The following is an 18,684-nucleotide window of genomic DNA, read 5'->3' as shown; positions in this document are numbered from 1 at the left end:
AACCTCCGCCTCCCAGGTTCAAGCAGTTCTCCTGCCTCAGCCTCCCGAGTAGCTGGGATTACAGGCGCCCGCCACCATGCCCAGCTAATTTTTGTATTTTTAGTAGAGATGGGGTTTCACCATGTTGGCCAAGCTGGTCTTGAACTCCTGACCTCAAATGATCCACCCGCTTTGGCCTCCCAAAGTGTTGGGATAACAGGCATGAGCCACTGTGCCTGGCCTGAATTTTTTTCTTAATTGTTTTATTGAACTACAATATACAATCAGAATAGAGCAAAGACAGTTAAGTGTATGGCTCAGTGCATTTTCACAAGTCCGATGTACATGAAACCAGCACCCAGGTCAAGAAATGAAACATGAGGCCGGGCGCGGTGGCTCAAGCCTGTAATCCCAGCACTTTGGGAGGCCGAGACGGGCGGATCACGAGGTCAGGAGTTCAAGACCAGCCTGGCCAAGATGGTGAAACCTGTCTCTACTGAAAATACAAAAATTAGCCGGGCGTGATGGCAGGTGCCTGTCATCCCAGCTACTTGGGAGGCTGAGGCAGGAGAATCATTTAAACCCAGGCATAAAAGAGTTGGGGTCTTGCTATGTTGCCCAGGGTAGCCACGAACTCCAAGGCTCAAGCAATCCTCCCACCTCAGCATCCTGAGTAGCAGGGACTGCAGGTGTGGAGTACGATAACTGGCGTGCCCATGTTTGTACCTTATATAGATGAGACCATGTTGGTGGGGCACTGTGGCTCATGCCTGTAATTCCAGCACTTTGGGAGGCCAGGGCGACTGGATCACCTGAGGTCAGGAGTTCGAGACCAGCCTGGCTGACATGGCAAAACCCTGTCTCTACTAAAAATACAAAAAAAAAAAAAAAAAGTTAGCCAGGCATGGTGGCACGTGCGTGACTGTAGTCCCAGCTACTTGGGAGACTGAGGCAGGAGAATCGCTTGAACCTGGGAGGCAGAGGTTGCAGTGAGCCAAGATCATGCCATTGCACTCCAGCCTGGCAACAGAGCGAGACTCTGTCTCAAAAAACAACAACAACAAAATGAGACCATGCAGATACACATTCTGTGTCTGGCTGCTTTCCTCCCACACTGGAGGTCATTCATGTTGTTGGAGGTGGTTGTGGTTCATTCATAATCACAACCCCGCCATAGGACTGAGCCGTATGGATGCAGTCTGATCTGTCTGTCCACTGTGCTGCTGCTGCTGCTCAAGCCTTCTAGTGCCTCTCCTTTTTTGCACCTTTGCACCTAGGAGTAGGATTGCTGGGCATGGGGTGGGCATCACGTCTTCAGTACATCTTGCCAGTTTTCGGCAGTGGCGCACCCATCAGTATCCTGCCAGCTGTGTGAGCGCCCATAACGCTGCGCCCCCACCAGCCCCTGGCGTGGCCCCAGTTCGTGTCGGCTCTTCCGGGGTGCGGTGCTGCTGCTGCTGCTGCTGCTTCTACGTTTTGAAAAATCCAAGAGTCGGCCGGGCGCGGTGGCTCAAGCCTGTAATCCCAGCACTTTGGGAGGCCGAGACGGGCGGATCACGAGGTCAGGAGATCGAGACCATCCTGGCTAACACGGTGAAACCCCGTTTCTACTAAAAAAAAAATACAAAAAACTAGCCGGGCGAGGTGGCGGACGCCTGTAGTCCCAGCTACTCGGGAGGCTGAGGCAGGAGAATGGCGCAAACCCGGGAGGCGGAGCTTGCAGTGAGCTGAGATCCGGCCACTGCACTCCAGCCTGGGCGACGGAGCCAGACTCCGTCTCAAAAAAAAAAAAAAAAAAAAAGAAAAATCCAAGAGTCTGCTGCTTTGCTGAGTCCTCTGGCTTTCTTGACTCTTTCCTAAGAAAGTTTAAAAGCGCCCCGGGGTTTTAGACCCTAGATTAGTGCCTCTGTGATCCCAGCCACACCGGAGCTTTGAGGAAACCATTCCTGCCTCAGTTCCCCTTCACCCAGGGAGCCTCTCTGCATGCACGGCTGGGTTGAGAGGTCCAGGGGCCAGGGGTTCCAGGCACGGCTCTGGGCGTTCTCAGGGCTCTGTCTCAGCCTCTTTGCCTCCCTGTGGCTTCCTCTTACTGGTTCTCCCTCCAGGAGGCAGGATGGCCACCAGCGGCTGTCGTGGCCACCCTGCTGGAAAGGCCCACACGCCTGCACTTTGCTGATAGTTCAGTCACAGCCCAAGGCCACCTCTCAGTGACTGGGTCAGGTGCCTGTCCTGGGAGCCTGGCAGGAGATGGATTTCCCCAAGGAAAGCCCAGTGGATACTGGGTGAAAAGAAAACCGGGAAGTTTGGCCTCCGCAGGCCAGGTCAGTCACCCAGCCTCCCCCACCCTGCAGGGTTGATGCCACAAAGGAAAGAAGAGGCAGAGGTGTATTGAAAAGCAGTTCAGCGCCCCTGCCTCTATGGATCCATGGATATGTATCGGCAGAGGGGATGGTAAACTAAGAAAAGCCCTGCCTGCTCTGTGGGCCTCTTAAATGACCAGGAACTGGAGTTTTTGTGTGGACTTACTATTTAATTTTCTGATTCCGAGAGTTTCATTCCTCCTAGAGTACATCATAATGCTATCAGCCAATGGAGAAAGCCCTTTAGGGTACCCTAGATGGACGGTGGGGACCCCAGATGGAGGGTGGCTCCCACAAATTCCCCTGTCCATGGGTGTCCTGCCGCCTGCTCGGGCTCCCCGATTTCCAGCACACCCCCTCTCAAGCTGTTGCTTCTTCTCCCCCAGGCGGCTTCGAAGCCAACTCAGCCTTGTGGTCATTGCTCGAATGCTGGGCCAGCAGGAGACACTCCCTCTCTGGCAAGAGAAGACCCAGGTGAGTGTTTGCTTCAGGCCTGGGCAGGAAGGCCACGGCCTGCGGGCTCTGGAGCCTTTCCCCAAAGGCCGGGGAACATCAGGGCCAAGACCTAAGCTGGATCTGAACTCTCTACTCATGTTCTTTCATCAAGAATTACCACTTGCGTGCCAGCCATGTGCTAGGCGGTGAGGACAGAGCAGTGAGCTGAGAGCCTGTCTTTTCTTAAAATGGTAGTGAAGGCTGGGTGCGGTGGCTCACGCCTATAATCCCAGCACTTTGGGGGGCTAAGGCGGGCAGGATCGCCTGAGATCAGGAGTTCGAGACCAGCCTGGCCAATATGGTGAAACCCTTGTCTCTACTAAGAATACAAAAACTAGCTGGGCGTGGTGGCGGGTACCTGTAATCTCAGCTACTCGGGAGGCTGAGGCAGCGAATTCCTTGAACCTGGGAGGCGGAGGTTGCAGTGAGCATTTAATTCAAATAAATGAATTAAATTCATTTATTTAATTTTTTTGTAATCATCTTAACCATTTTTTTTTTTTTTTTTTTTTTTTTTTTTGAGACGGAGTCTCGCTCTGTAGCCCGGGCTGGAGTGCAGTGGCCGGATCTCAGCTCACTGCAAGCTCCGCCTCCCAGGTTTACGCCATTCTCCTGCCTCAGCCTCCCGAGTAGCTGGGACTACAGGCGCCCGCCACCTCGCCCGGCTAGTTTTTTGTATTTTTTAGTAGAGACGGGGTTTCACGGTGTTCGCCAGGATGGTCTCGATCTCCTGACCTCGTGATCCGCCCGTCTCGGCCTCCCAAAGTGCTGGGATTACAGGCTTGAGCCACCGCGCCCGGCCATCTTAACCATTCTTAAGCGTAGTATTTCAGCCATTTCTAAGTGTACAATTCAGGGGCCTTAAGTGCATTCACACGGTTGTGCAGCCGTCACCACCATCCATCTCCAGAACTCTTTCATCTTCCCAAACTGAAACCCTACACTTGTTAAACACAACCCCCCAACAATGTCCCCAGCCCGGTTTTTTGTTGTTATGTTTTATAGTAAAGTATAAAAACAAATATTATTTGTAAAGATGAAAACAAATACTATTAAATTAAAACTACTCCCTCTGATGTCCCCTCCTAGTCCCCAGTGTTAGGCATTGTTAGGGCAGCAAGGGCATTGAGTTCGGCCTTCTGAGCCGGGCGCGGTGGCTCACGCCTATAATCCCAGCGTTTTGGGAGGCCAAGGCCGGTGGATCACTTGAGGTCAGGAGTTCAAGACCAGCCTGGCCAACATGGTGAAACCCTGTCTCTACTAAAAATACAAAAACTTAGCCGGGCATGGTGGTGGGCACCTGTAATCCCAGCTACTCGGGAGGCTGAGGCAGGAGAACTGCTTGAACCCGGGAGGCGGAGGTTGCGGTGAGCCAAGATCACACCACTGCAGTCCAGCCTGGGCAACAGGGCGAGACTCTGTCTCAAAAAAAAAAAAAAAAGAGTTTGGCCTTCCTGTCCTGTTCCTCTTCTCTCCAAAAAGCTCTGGCTGCAGCCTCCTGACAGCTCAGAGGACATCACGAGGTGATGAAAGGGTCACTGGCAGGCCAAGCATGGATGGAAGGGAGGTTGAGCGTGCCCGCACCTCCCCAGTAATCTTCCTGGAATCCTGGAAGAACACCTGCTAGGTACAGCTGAACCTTCCAGCTCAGCCACGCTAGGGGTACTCTGGCTAGAGTGTGTGCATCTCTAGCCACTTAGGCAGCATAACGCCTTGCCCAGAGGGCTGAGACAATGTTCCGGCACGTCCCAGGTGCTGTGACTGCAAGGAGGGAGTTCAGAGAAGTGACCGGTGGGGTTGGGTTGTCTGAGCGGCTTCGGCCTGGCTTTTGCCCCAACTTTTGCCTCAGATGCCCCCTTTGCCTTGAGTGCTTCCCCCAGGCCTTAGTCGGGCTGGAGCTGCTTGTCGTTCCCACTCCAGCTGAAATGTCGTCTCCACAAGGGGCCTTGCTGGCCACCCGATCCAGAGTGCCCCAGCACTGGCTTTCATCTTGTCCTAAGTCACTCCTGGGGGCCACCCCCTGGTTTTTCCTGTTTGCTCAGCATCTGTGTTTTCCACCCCCTACCCCCAAGCAGAACGTAAGCCCCTGAAGAACAGGGAACACGTAGTTTCTGCCCCCTGCTGCCCCTCGGCACCTGGCAGTGCCTGGCACACCCCGGGAAGGCAGTGCACGCTTGTGGAAGGGACAGGCACCCAGGTGGGTTGTCGGGGTGCATGGGGAGAATGTGCCCCAGACTGAGACCTTGGGAGGGGCAGTGAGGAGGTGACCAGCACTGAGGTCACTTCACAGATGGTCTCTGTGAGGAAGGAAGAACAGAGGGACGCAGCGGTGTGGCTGGGAACGACCAGCAGTTAGAGGCAGGGGGAGCCCAAGATGGGGTGCTTGGGAGGACTTTGGGACGCAGACTGAGGGACAGGCCCAGCGCAGAGTGGAGGCCAGAGGGGGCGCACCACAGGTGGCCGGAGAGAGACAATGAGAGCCAGTTCAAGGCTTGGCATTTTGCTTCGTTTTGTTTTTTGTTGGCCAGCAGCTGTGCACAGAGTGAGGACAGCTTGGTGGGGCTGCCTTCCTGGTGGAGGGCAGAGTGGCAGCGGGGAAGTGTCATGGAGGAAGGGCTGACGGTCCTTGGGCCCAGGAGTTGGAGGCTACAGTGAGCTATAATCACACCACTGCACTGCAGCCTGGGCAACAGAGCCAGACACCTTTGCTTAAAAAAAAAAAAAAAAAAGTGGGGAATGGGGGCGCAGGAGGCAGTGACTCACGCCTGTAATCTCAGCACTTTGAGTGGCTGAGGTGGGAAGATCACTTGAGCCCAGGAGTTCTTTACAAAAAGGAAAATAATTAGCTGGACATGGTGGCACGTGCCTCTAGTTCCAGCTACTTGGGGCAGGGATGCTGAGGTGGGAAGATGGCTTGAGCTCTGGAGGTCAAGGCTGCAGTGAGCCATGATGGCTCCAGTGCACTCCAGCCTGGGCGACAAAGCAAGACCCTGTTTTGTTTTGTTTTTTAAAAGAAAAAGATACATGGAGTGGCGCTGCCTCCCCTTGAGACATCCTGGCCCGGCAGGTCTTGCAGGCTCCCCAGGGGCCGGGGTCTTGCAGCCTGTCAGGGCCAAGCCAGGTCCAGGCCAGTTGCTGTGTGCCCACCATGCACCCGTGTGTTCGTTAGACACTAGCTGAGCAACCTGAGTGCCAGGCTCTGTGCCAGGTACTGGCACTGGGGAGACAGCACCAGATGACCTCAGAAGAGAGGGGTGAGCAAGTCGGCCACGGCCGCAGTGACTAACTCTGCCCAGGCACAGTGCGGCGGCTGCTAGAGAAGATGCCCTGAGCCAGGTCTTGGAGGCTGAGTCAGTGCTTGTACTGCAAAAAGGAGAAAGGGAGTGAGATGCATGGCGACCGGAGGGATAGGAAGGACCGGCAGGGGCCTGCCCATGGCCTTCCTGGAGCTCCCTCCCCGTCTCCACTGCAAGCCCAGGGCTGCTCACAGCCTCCTCCCAGGTCTTCAGGCTGCCAGGCACTCCCCTTTCCAGTCTGGCCTGTCAGACCTTCCTGAAACACTCCTTCAAAGGGCCACCTTGTCCCCACAGCCGCCCACTCAGCCCACATGCCCCTTTCCCAGCGTCTCCTCCACGGGGCTTACTAGCGCCGTGTGTTCTCCTTGGGCCTCCTCACAGGCCCTGCCTGCTCTCTGCACACAGCTCGGGCTGTGTCTGGGCCGCCTCTTCCTTTCCACCTGTCACCCCCAAGCCGCAATAGTGGCAGCTCCTGTGTGCACAGCTGTGTCCTGGCTGCTGTCCTCAGCACTCGCCCCTCCTAGCAGCCCAAGGCCCTCAGACTTACTGTCATCCACATTTTATAGATAGCGAAACTTTCCAGGGTCACCCAACAGGGAAGTGGCACAGCTGGGACTATTTTATTTTTGAGGCTGTGTCTCACTTTCCCAGGCTGGAGTGCAGTGGTGTGATCACGACTCACTGCAGCCTCAACCTCCCTGGCTCAGTGGTCTTCCCACCTCAGCCTCCCGAGTAGCTGGGACTATGGGTGTGCACCACCACACCTGGTGAATTTTTGTATTTTTTATAGAGGCATGGTTTCGCCATGTTGTCCAGGGTGGTCACAAACTCCTGGGCTCAAGCGATCCTCCTGCCTCAGCCTCCCAAAGTGCTGAGATTACAGGCATGAGCCACCGTACCCGGCCTAGAGCTGGGCTTAAAGTCCTGCCCTTGACCACTGCAGGGCACCGCCTTAGCCTGTCCAGCTCTCTCCTTGCCTCTGGACATCCTGGACCACACCCGGTACTTCATGGTGAAGTGCCCTGCTGGGTCCTTGGGCTTTAGTCCCAGTTCACAGACAGGAGGACAAGGACCGTCCCTCCTTTCCCTCATCAGTGCACAAGTGCTGGAGAAATTCTATCCATCGATTCACTGTGAAAGGGGGCACAGGGGTTGAGAATTGATTGGTGTAGGAGCAGAGGACCCGGGGCTGGATCTGGGCACAGCAGTTTGCAGGGCACTGCTGGGCAGGAGTCACCGATGGCCAAGTTGCTGGGCTCTGTATCTCCCGCAAGCTGCAACGGGGGTCCCATGGAGCAGGAGCAGAAGCACACGTTGGAGATCTGAACTTGAAGGACAGGACTTACAGCATTGAGGTCACACAGGCAAGTGGAGGTTCAGTTAGCCAGAGCCTCAAGGCTACAGTGAGGGTTTTGACTTTTACGCAGAAGTGGGGAGCCCCTGCAAGGTTTTGGGCAGAGAAGAAACAAAATCTGATTTATAAAATCTTTAAAAATTACTCTGGCTGCTGTGTTGAGAAGGGACTACTGGGAGTGGAGAGGAAGAAGGTGATTGCAGTAATCCTGGCAAGAGATGGCAGTGGTTTGGCCTGGGGAAATAGCAGTGTGGGCGGTGAGAAGTGGTCGGACTCTAGGTGCATTTCCCAAGTACAGACAGTGGGATGTGCAATGCAAGAGAACAGAGACAAGGACTCCAGGTCTGTGCAACGGGCGGGATGGAGACGCCCTTTGCCTACCCTAGGCAAGACGCAGGTGGAGCAGGTTTGGGGAGGAAATCAGGAGTTCGCTTCTTATCCTGGGGCACTTCTTGCAACACAGTAAACCTCTTGTCAAAGTATGTCTTCCAGTTTGGGGTTTGGAAAACGTGGGCTTCAAGTGACTCAAATCAAGGGGGATAAATGTTTGCATCTACTCAGAAAACGTTAGCTGCAGTCTCGACTGTTCACCTATTCATTCGTTCGTTCCTTTGACAAATACTTACTAGACGTGTACCATGTGCCAGGCATGGTTCTAGGTTCTGGGGACTTTGCAGTAAAAAAACTGCCCTCAGAGAGCTTACATTCCAGGGAGGGAGGGGGAATAGGTGATAAAAAGCAAGTAAATTGCAAAAGGGCCAGGCACTGTGACTCACTCCTGTAATCCCAGCGCTTTGGGAGCCCAAAGTGGGTGGATCACTTGAGGTCAGGAGTTTGAGACCAGCCTGGCCAACATGGTAAAACCCTGTCTCTACTAAAACTACAAAAATTAGCTGGGTGTGGTGGTGGCCACCTGTAATCCCAGCTACTCGAGAGGCTGAGGCAGGAGAATTGCTTGAGCCCGGGAGATGGAGGTTGCAGAGAGCAGAGATTGCGCCATTGCACTCCAGCCTGGGCGACAGAGCAAGACTCTGTTTAGGTAGGTAGGTAGGTAGGTAGGTAGATAGATTACATGGATAGATGATTGATGGATTGATTGATTGATTGATAGATAGATGATTGATAGATAGATGATGGATGGATGGGCCGGGCGCGGTGGCTCAAGCCTGTAATCCCAGCACTTTGGGAGGCCGAGACGGGCGGATCACTAGGTCAGGAGATCGAGACCATCCTGGCTAACACGGTGAAACCCCGTCTCTACTAAAAAATACAAAAAACTAGCCGGGCGAGGTGGCGGGCACCTGTAGTCCCAGCTACTCAGGAGGCTGAGACAGGAGAATGGCCCGAACCCGGGAGGCGGAGCTTGCAGTGAGCTGAGATCCGGCCACTGCACTCCAGCCTGGGCGACAGAGCGAGACTCCGTCTCAAAAAAAAAAGATGATGGATGGATGGATGGATGGATGGACGGACGGACGGACGGACGGACAGGCAGGCAGATGGGAACTTGGGCAGGTGGGCCCTACTGAGAAGGTGGGTGTGGAGCAACAGCTGGGAGGGAGAGGTGGGGGCTGTGTCTGGTCAGAAGGCCCAGGCAGGGCACCAGCTCCAGGGAGCAGCAGGCAGGTCGTTGGGTCTTTGCAGACACTTGAGATCCTGGCTTCCTGTCCTAGGTGAGGAGGAAGCCAGGATTTGCACCCAGGAGCAACATGCTGTGTGGCCAGTTGCCTCTCTGGAAATCAGCTTCCACCGCATCTTCCCTGCCTCCGAGAAGGCTGGTGGAGGCCTGTCTTCCTGAGGGATCCTTGCTTCTCGCTCCCGGTGTCTGCCCTAAGCGGCTGAGCGTTTGCAGAGCCAGCTGCCAGCAGTGAGGTTGAGATAGGGAGGCTTCTGATCTGACCCATCCCCGCGGGTTCCCGCAAGGCCCAAACAAGCCCTTATCCTGGAGAGGAGTTTGTGTGTGGGAGAGAGACTGGCTGGAGCATCCAGAGATGGAAACAAAAGGGAATAAACAGTCGGAAGGCACAACGGCGCAGGCAGATCGCTGGGGCAGCAGCTTGCTGCGCTGAGCACAGCCAAGCTGTTTTCATGAGTGAGAGGAAAAACACAAGAGCAAGCACCGCAAGAGTGCCATCCCTGCGCCCCTGCCCAGCCCTACCCAGGCCTCCCGTAGCAGGGAGGGTCCCGGCCGGGCGAGGCCTGCCCGAAGGCCACGCTGGGGGTGTGGACTGCAGAGCCTGACCCTGTGCTTGCACAGCTGTGAGCCCTGAGTGGGCAGGGCTGTTTTGGAAACTATCTTGACTTGTGAAGCCTGAGTAAGGCGGCACAGCTATGGTTTGGATGAAGCCCCAGATGGTGCCTCTCTTTGCCCAGAACCTTCCTCTCCCCTCCCAAAGGGATCAGACGCCAGGCTGAGAAGCCCTGGCCACCTTCCAGAAGCTAAGGCCCTGAGCCTGACTCCTAGCCCCCAGCCCCCAGCCCAGCTGCTCTTGTGGGCTGTCTCAGCCCATAACCGGCTGATGTGCTGAGCAGGTGGTGGGTGAGTCACCAGAGGAAGCCAGGTGTGCCAGCCAGGCTAGGCTCAAGGGGGGGCTGGGCTGCGGGGCTCAAGCCCCTAGCCTGTGATCACCCTGCTCCTGTGCCATCTAAAGAGATGGTGCCTCTGTGAACTACCTTGGCTCTGCTCCCGCTTACTGCCCGCCCTGCCCCCAGGGCTGTCGTGGCCTCACAGAGGCCAAGGGCTGGGAGCCTGCCTGCCTCTGCTACAACGAGAATTAGCTTCAGGGCAGCTGGGCAGTCCTTGCTGGGGCTGGGCCCAGGCTACCCAAATCAAGTGCATACACGGGGCCAGAAGGAGTGGCTAACTGTAGACACCTGGACTTTCGCAGGTCACGTTCCCTGCAGAGGGATTCAGAGCTTGTTTGTTCAGAGAGGTTGGGCAGTTTATTCAAAAACTAAATGGGGGCTGGGGCGGCTGATAGATTAGGTGCCATAGTCAACCAAATGCAGCGTGTGGGCCTTGTGGTGAATCTCCCTCCAAACAGAACAATGTTGGAGGACATTTTAGAGACAGACAGAACTGAACACAGGTGTTGGATGATGATAAGGAAGTCTCGGCGATTCTGTTAGGAAAGAAGTGGTATTATGATTAGATTGGGGGGAAATCTTTATATTTTCTGTAGAAGTTCTGTATAGGTAAAATGATACAATGTATTTGCTTTAAAATCCCCTGGAAGGAAAACAGCGGGAAGGGGAGTGGAAGGCGGGGGCTGAAGACACAGGGTTAGGCCACAGAGAAGAGTTAAACCAAGAGAGGGATGCAAGGGAAGGTGGGCGAGGATGGGTGTGGGTGAGTGTGGGTGGCAGTCTTATCGGGGGGATGAGTGGGTTGGTGGGGGTGTGTGTGTGGGGGTGTCTGTGTATGTGGGTGAGTGGGTGTGTGTGAGTGGGTGTGGGTGGGGGTCTGTGGATGGGGATGGATGTGGGTGTGGGGTCTGGGGGGATGAGTGGGTGTGTATGTAGGTCTGTGTATGTGGGTGAGTGGGTATATGTGTGGGTGAGTAGGTAGGTGGATGGGGTGGGGGAGTGTGGAGGTCTCGGGATGAGTGGATATGTGTGGAGGGGTCTGTGTGTATGGGTGGGTGGGTGAGTGGATGGGTGTGGTTGTGGGGTCTGTTGGGGGGGATGAGTAGGTGTGGATGTAGGTCTGTATGTGGGTGGGTGGGTGGGGGGTGGGAGGCCTGGATATGTGTGGGTGTGGGGAGGGTGAGTGGGTGGGTGTCAGGTCTATGGGGAGATGAGTGTGTGTGTGGGTCTGTGTGTGGGTGGGGGTGGGGGAGCTGGGTATGTGTGGGTGGGGTGGGGGAGCTGAGTATGTGTGGGTAGGGGTGGGGGAGCTGGGTATGTGTGGGTGGGGTTGGGGGAGCTGGGTATGTGTGGGTGGGGTTAGGGGAGCTGGGTATGTGTGGGTGGGGGTGGGGGAGCTAGGTATGTGTGGGTGGGGTTAGGGGAGCTGGGTATGTGGGGGTGGGGGTGGGGGAGCTGGGTATGTGTGGGTGGGGATGGGGGAGCTGGGTATGTGTGGGTGGGGATGGGGGAGCTGGGTATGTGTGGGTGGGGATGGGGGAGCTGGGTATGTGTGGGTGGGGATGGGGGAGCTGGGTATGTGGGGGGGGGGGGGTGGGGGAGCTGGGTATGTGTGGGTGGGTGGGGGTGGGGGAGCTGGGTATGTGTGGGGGGGGTGGGGGAGCTGGGTATGTGTGGGTGGGGGTGGGGGAGCTGGGTATGTGTGGGTGGGGATGGGGGAGCTGGGTATGTGTGGGTGGGGTTAGGGGAGCTGGGTATGTGTGGGTGGGGTTGGGGGAGCTGGGTATGTGGGGGTGGGGTTGGGGGAGCTGGGTATGTGTGGGTGGGGGAGCTGGGTATGTGTGGGTGGGGTTAGGGGAGCTGGGTATGTGTGGGTGGGGATGGGGGAGCTGGGTATGTGTGGGTGCCTCTCATCTCCTGGGAAGTAGTGTGATCCATTTTACAGATGAGAACACTCAGAATCTGGGAGACCACAGTTCATAAGTGAGAGGTAGGTCTGGGTCTCAGAAGCCAGTGCTCTAACCCACTGCCATCAGCTGAGGTGTCCAGGCCAAGTCCTGGGAGTACCCCGAGCTCTCGGCTCGGCCACCGCCCTCTGTGAGTGACAGCCTCCTTTCTCCTCCCCAGCTGTCCTCGCTCAGCCGGCTCCTGGGCCTCATGAGGCCATCATCTCTCAGGCAGTACCTGGGCTCTGTGCCCTTGCCACCCTCCCAGGAGCAACAGCCAAAGGCTAGTGCGGAGCTGGACCACAAGGTGAGTGAGCACCCAGCACCCACCTGCCTCCGCCACAGGTAACAGGGAAAGGCAGGGCTGTGCACATTGCGTGGCCTGCGGGTCCTTCCAGAACCCCAGGGCCATGCCAGGGCAGACCAACAGGCGGCCTCCCTGTGTTGAGCGGAGGTGCTCAGCGTCTCACCTGTAATTAGTGCTGTTACCCGTGCTGCAGGCGGGGGACGCCCTGTGTGCGGGCATAGGGACCGAATGTCCGCCTGTCCCTGCTAGTGTGCCTTCTGTTGATCTGGGGTTGTCAGTTAGCCTTACAGCACAGTTTAGGGAGGATGCAGGAGCCGGATGCCAGCGAGGGGATGGGAGCACCTCAGGATAAGCGCAGGTTGTCTAGACGTGCAGGGCATCCCTTCTGCAGGCAGAGTTGGGCCCAGCCTCCCTATTCATTTTCACTATGGGTATCACTGAGGCTGAGTCCTTGGCCTGTCCCCAGTTTTTCCTAATTGACTTTCCAGACATTGCCCGGCTTTCCTGAAAGCCAAGCTCTGGTGGGAGTCAGGAGCAACGAGGGGCCCCAGGGCCTGCAGGTTGTGGAGTTTGGAACAGTGAGGCCTATGAGTCCCTGAGTGAATGTCAGAGCAGGGATGGTGGTGGGTGTGAGGGCTTCAGAGTGGGCATCCCAGGCCCAGCTTCCTGGGGAACAGGGCTTAAACCTCGGTGCACTCTCCTGCCCCTGGGGACTCGGGGATGAAGAATGGAGATAGGGATCGTCATAATTGGGGAAGGTGGTAATTCCAGAAACGCACTTGGAGGCTGGATGTTGATACAAAAGTCCAACCTTTGGGCATCACTCTGCAAATCAGATAAATGGATTAATTACTTAATGAACACAAATGAACCATTAAAGAGATACGCTTATCCCCAGGTGCACGCTCCTCTTCTGAAACATGTGGGGAAAGTTGTCTTTCAGTTGTGTCTAGTATTAGTGCATTTATGAGGCTGCTGCCTCCCAGGAGAGCGTGAGCTGTCTGCATGCCCCTTCTCTTGTGCCAAGTATTTCCCCAGAAACGAGCTGGTTATGGGCTGGTTATGGGGCCTCTAGAAGGAGGTGGGGGTCAGCCCTGGGGTAGTCTGTCTGAATAGAAATCAAGGAGGCCTGGGCAGGGGGCAAGGAACAAGAAGGCGAGTGGCGAGAGAGAGGAAAGAGGGTCACGTCTGGTCTGGCTAAGTGGAGAGTGTGGCCTGCAGGCACCTTGAGGGCCAGTCCTGGGCCTCACCTAGCAGAGGTGTGGTTCCTGCCCGACTCGCCGTGGTTCAGAGGCTATGTAGGTGGCAGAAGACGTCCTTTCAACAGCTGGGGAAGAAGGACAGCGAGCAGGCTGAGGATGCCTTTTTTTTTTTTTTTTTTTTTTTTTTGAGACGGAGTCTCGCTGTGTCGCCCAGGCTGGAGTGCAGTGGCCGGATCTCAGCTCATTGCAAGCTCCGCCTCCCGGGTTTTTACGCCATTCTCCTGCCTCAGCCTCCCGAGTAGCTGGAACTACAGGCGTCCGCCACCTCGCCCGGCTAGTTTTTTGTATTTTTTAGTAGAGACGGGGTTTCACCGTGTTAGCCAGGATGGTCTCGAACTCCTGACGTCGTGATCCGCCCGTCTCGGCCTCCCAAAGTGCTGGGATTACAGGCTTGAGCCACCGCGCCCGGCCAGAGGATGCCTTTTCTTTAAAGGACAATTCTCACATACCTAAAGGAGGTTTGAAAGCCTCCCCCTGGTCGGCCTCCATACTGGAAATGACGTGTTTGGTCTGAAAACATGGAGGCCCTGTGCAGCTCGGCAGAGCCCGGAAGGGTGGTGTGCACCGGTCCAGGGCAGTGGAGGGCAGGCGAGGCCCAGGCAGCTCTCAGAAGGCCTTCACTGCAGCCCGAGACCACCTCAGACCACCTCTGCTGCGCTCCCCTACACCTCTGCCTCTGAGTGAGGGAGCCCCGGGCAGAGGAGGATGCGCGGGCACAGAAGTGTGAAACAGGCCCCTGGGCTGGGTTCTGTCCCCTGGGCTGGGCGCTGTTCTGACTGGGAGGGGCCAGGTGGGGCAGGTGACTGGGCTTCACGCCCACCCTGACCGACTGACTCCTCATTAGGCCTCAGCATGTTTCATCTTCAAAGAGGTGAGATGGGCCACTCAGCAGCCAAAAACAGCAGCGGCGGCATCCACCCTGTTTTATAAGGAGTAGGTGGTCTGAGCCATGGCTGAGCCTTTCATGCCCACAGCTCAAAGTCTTTGCCTTTTCATTTCCCTTCAGTGCAATGGGGAAACTGAGGCCAGAGTAAGGTTGACCTGAGGCGGCCCAGCCTGGAGGAAGTGCCTGCGTTCCCAGTCTTGGGGCAGCTGAACTGAGCCTCTGCCTTTTGACGCCCACCCATCCCCCAGGCCCTCTCACTCCTGTCTGGGAGATTTCCTGCCCTGTGCGGCTGGGTCACAGCCTTCCTCCAGCCCTGCAAATAAACACTCCTGCCCGGTTTCTTCCCCACCTCCTCTCGCTGCCTCAGGCCTTGGCCCAGCCTTTCCCTCTGGGAAGAGGCTGGGAGAGCTGCTGTTGGTGTCCAGGGCCCGACTTTCTCTCCTCCCTGACACCTTGGGAAGTAGAGTTGTCCCTTTGCTCGCCCCATGTCCAGCTCGACTGTGAGACAGCCGGCGTCTCAGCACCGCGTCCCACGTTTGGCACTGGATGGACAGATGAATGAATCCAGTTTTCATTCCTTTGTCCTTCTCTGAACTCCGGTCTTCCATTCTATTCTGGCATTCGCTCTCCTGCCCCCATTCTAGAAGCCTGCCTCCTGCACGCCACCGGACCAGCCTCTGCGTGGTGGTCCCCTTGTCTCGTAAGGTCTTTGTTGTATCATTAAGTCCACAAGAGCTGATAGCCTGGCCTTCTCCTGCAGGAGGCCCTGGACTAAAGAAGTGTTACCTGCGTGTGGCAGAACCGATCCCAGCACATCGTTTGTAATTATAAGCTAGTGAGGTCCTGCCTGGGAAAGCACCAAGTACTTCAGCAAAGGAAGCCATGAGCTCCTGCTGCAGCTGTGCATGGGGGTCAGGAACTGGAGAGAGTCAGGGGCCACATAGGTGCCTGCCCTGGCCATGTGTCCTGGCTTTGACCACAGAGTCTCAGTAGAGCAGGCAGAGCTTATACAGACTATAAGAGCTTCTGTGGGCCAGGCGCGGTGGCTCACGCCTGTAATCCCAGCACTTTGGGAGGCCGAGGCGGGCGGATCACAGGGTCAGGAGATCAAGATCGTCCTGGCTAACACGGTGAAACCCCATCTCTACTAAAAATACAAAAAATTAGCCGGGCGTTGTTCCAGGCGTCTGTAGTCCCAGCTACTCAGGAGGCTGAGGCAGGAGAATGGCCTGAACTGGGGAGGCGGAGCTTGCAGTGAGCCGAGATCGCGCCACCGCACTCCAGCCTGGGCGACAGAGCGAGACGCCTCAAAAAAAAAAAAAGAAGAGCGTCTGTGGACTATCCTGCTTAGCGAGCTGATAACATTTGTAGCATTTTGAAGAGCTTCTGGATAAAGAAAACAAAGCCGAGCCCCTTTGGGTTATCTGTGGCCGTGTGCGTGCCTGGTTGAGCTGCGCTTTATTCCCAGAGAAGAATGAGCGTCTGGTTCGGAGTGATGCTTGGGGGTCTGGTGCAGCCACGTGAGAGGCACAGAGGTGGCACAGGGTGTTTTCCTGTAGGAGAGTTAACACAGGTGCGTTTAATGCTCAGAGTTGGCCTCCAAGTGCTCCCTTTGGCCTGTGGGTACTGATTTGCCCTGACTGCCTTCCCAGGCAATCAAGGGAGACTGTCCTTCTGGCCGCAGGCGGAAAAATACTGCGTAACTTGACTCAGTTTGCCACTGTCTCTCCAAGCTACCACCTGAGCCCACCAACCCAGAACCAGGGTCTTGGGGCAGTTTATTTCCTTGTAGTTGACTTGTATGAACCATATCTGGCCAGGTGTTGTCTGGTGTGTTCTGTCCAGCCTCAGGGCTCAGGGTCATGAAGGTCATAGCCTATTCACTTTTTTTTTTTTTTTTTTTTTGAAACAGGGCCTGTCTCATTCTGTTGCTCAGGCTGGAATGCAGTGGCACCATCAGGGCTCACAGCAGCCTCGCCTTCTCAGGCTCAGTAGATCCTCCCACCTCAGCCTCCCAAGTAACTGGGACAGGCATGTGCTACTACACCGGGCTAATTATTTATTTATTTATATTGACTGATTGATTGAGACAGAGTCTCACTCTGTCGCCTAGGCTGGCGGGCAGTGACCAGATCTCGGCTCACGGCAACCTCCACCTTCCAGGTTCAAGCGATTCTCCTGCCTGAGACTCCCAAGTAGCTGGGATTACAGGCACCTGCCACCATGCCCAGCTAATTTTTTTTTTTTTTTTTTTTTTTTTTTTTTTTTTTTTGGTGAGACGGAGTCTCGCTGTGTCACCCAGGCTGGAGTGCAGTGGCCCGATCTCGGCTCACTGCAAGCTCCGCCTCCCGGGTTTACGCCATTCTCCTGCCTCAGCCTCCGAGTAGCTGGGACTACAGGCGCCCGCCACCACGCCCGGCTAGTTTTTTTTGTATTTTTAGTAGAGACGGGTTTCACCATGTTAGCCAGGATGGTCTCGATCTCCTGACTTCGTGATCCACCCGCCTCGGCCTCCCAAAGTACTGGGATTACAGGCTTGAGCCACCGCGCCCGGCCCCCAGCTAATTTTTGTATTTTTAGTAGAGATGAGATTTTACCATGTTTGCCAGGCTGGTCTCGAACTCCTGACCTCAGGTGATCTGCCCACCTCAGCCTCCCAAAGTGCTAGCATTACAGGCATGAGCCACCATGCCCAGCCCATTTTTTATTTTTCTATTTTTATTTTTTTATTTTATTTATTTATTTTTTTTGAGACAGAGTCTCGCTCTGTCGCCCTGGCTGGAGTACAGTGGTGTGATCTCGGCTCACTGCAAGCTCCGCCTCCTGGGTTCACAACATTCTCCTGCCTCAGCCTCCTGAGTAGCTGGGACTACAGGCACCCACCACCACGCCCAGCTAATTTTTTTGTATTTTTAGTAGAGACGGGGTTTCACTGTGTTAGCCAGGATGGTCTCAATCTCCTGACCTTGTGATCCGCCCGCCTCGGCCTCCCAAAGTGCTGGAATTAAAGGCGTGAGCCACCGCGCCCGGCCCATTTTTAATTTTTTTTATAGAGACGAGGTTTCGCCACGTTGCTCAGGCTGGTCTCAAACTCCTGAGCTCAAGCAATCCTCCCACCTCAGCCTCCCAAAGTGCTGGAATTACAGGCGTGAGCCATCTCAATGGGCCCCGATTCACTACCATCGAGATTATTGATATTTTGGCTGTGTCAAAACCTGCTATTGCATATTATACTCTTCTTTACCACACTTACTTACTGTTTCTTGCTTTTCTTTTTGTTCTACTGATGCTCTATTTATTTATTTATTTATTATTTAGAGAGAGAGAGGCTCGCTCTGTCACCCAGGCTGGAGTGCGATGGTGCGATCTTGGTTCACTGCAACCTCCGCGATCCTCCCGCCTCAGCCTTCCAAGTAGCTGGGATTACAGATGCCCACCATCATGCTCAGCTAATTTTTGTATTTTTAGTAGAGACGGGGTTTCACCATATTGGCCAGGCTGGTCTCAAAACTCCTGACCTCAGGTGATCCGCCTGCCTCGGCCTCCCTGTGCTGGGATGACAGGCGTGAGTCACCGTGCCCAGCCTACTGATGTTCTGTTGATGAAGTTTTTTAATTCTGTTTTTCCCCTTAGGGATTTGGGAGGTATCCAGTACCAGGATCTTTATGGTGGGATGGAAGTTTCTCCCTGGTTGGTTAAATTTGGGGGCTGTGAAGTTGTTAAGTATTTTTCGTTGTATGGAAAGAAAACTAAAGACCACACAAGGGGAAGGTCCCAGAGCTGGGGCAGAGTCGAGGCACCAGGAACCTGGTCCCCATCTCCCCATCTGCCCCCTGAGCATGTCCTCCTCCCAGCGAGATGATGTCCTCAATGGATAACAGCTAAGGGGCAATCTGTAGGTTCTGCTCCTGTGATGGTCCCTGCGGGGGGGGCACCACCCAGGTCAAGGCCCCCGACCGAGTGCAAGTGGCTCTAGTGAGCTTCCTCGAGGTGCACACCACTCACGGTCCCCAGCTCCTGCTCCTGAGGCCTGGCGGTGTGTGGTGGTTTGTTTACTGGACAAGTGCATTGGTACAGAACGGAGTTGTTGGCGGGGGGCGGGGGGGGCGGGTGTGCCCCAGGGGTTGGGTGATGCTCTGGGATAGACTCAGCCCCGCTGTGCCGACTCCACTGCACTCAGGCTCATTCTGAGTAGCTCTGTTTGTGTTCTGCAGAG

The 18,684-nt window shown here is 55.5% G+C and overlaps 2 protein-coding genes across 6 annotated transcripts in view; both read left to right on the top strand.

Annotated features, from left to right (window-relative positions):
• Positions 1–18,684, top strand: part of ANKRD39 (ankyrin repeat domain 39) — a 745,852-nt gene that overhangs the window by 678,385 nt on the left and 48,783 nt on the right. The window lies entirely within an intron of this gene.
• The window catches only part of FAM178B (family with sequence similarity 178 member B), a 218,462-nt gene that overhangs the window by 187,034 nt on the left and 12,744 nt on the right, over positions 1–18,684 (top strand). For 3 of the 5 annotated variants that reach the window (XM_050755103.1, XM_050755102.1, XM_050755104.1), the window contains 2 exons: positions 2,726–2,813; positions 12,195–12,320. In XM_050755103.1, coding sequence (XP_050611060.1) covers positions 2,726–2,813; positions 12,195–12,320 — 214 coding nt within the window. Of the gene's footprint in view, positions 1–2,725; positions 2,814–10,244; positions 10,415–12,194; positions 12,321–18,684 lie in introns of those variants that run through there. The other 2 variants (XM_050755105.1, XM_050755106.1) reach the window with 2 other exon arrangements.

This window comes from Macaca thibetana, chromosome 13 (genome assembly GCF_024542745.1).
Source record: "Macaca thibetana thibetana isolate TM-01 chromosome 13, ASM2454274v1, whole genome shotgun sequence".
In the NCBI taxonomy this organism is placed as follows: Eukaryota; Metazoa; Chordata; class Mammalia; order Primates; family Cercopithecidae; genus Macaca; species Macaca thibetana.
This window is presented reverse-complemented; position numbering and strand designations above follow the sequence as displayed.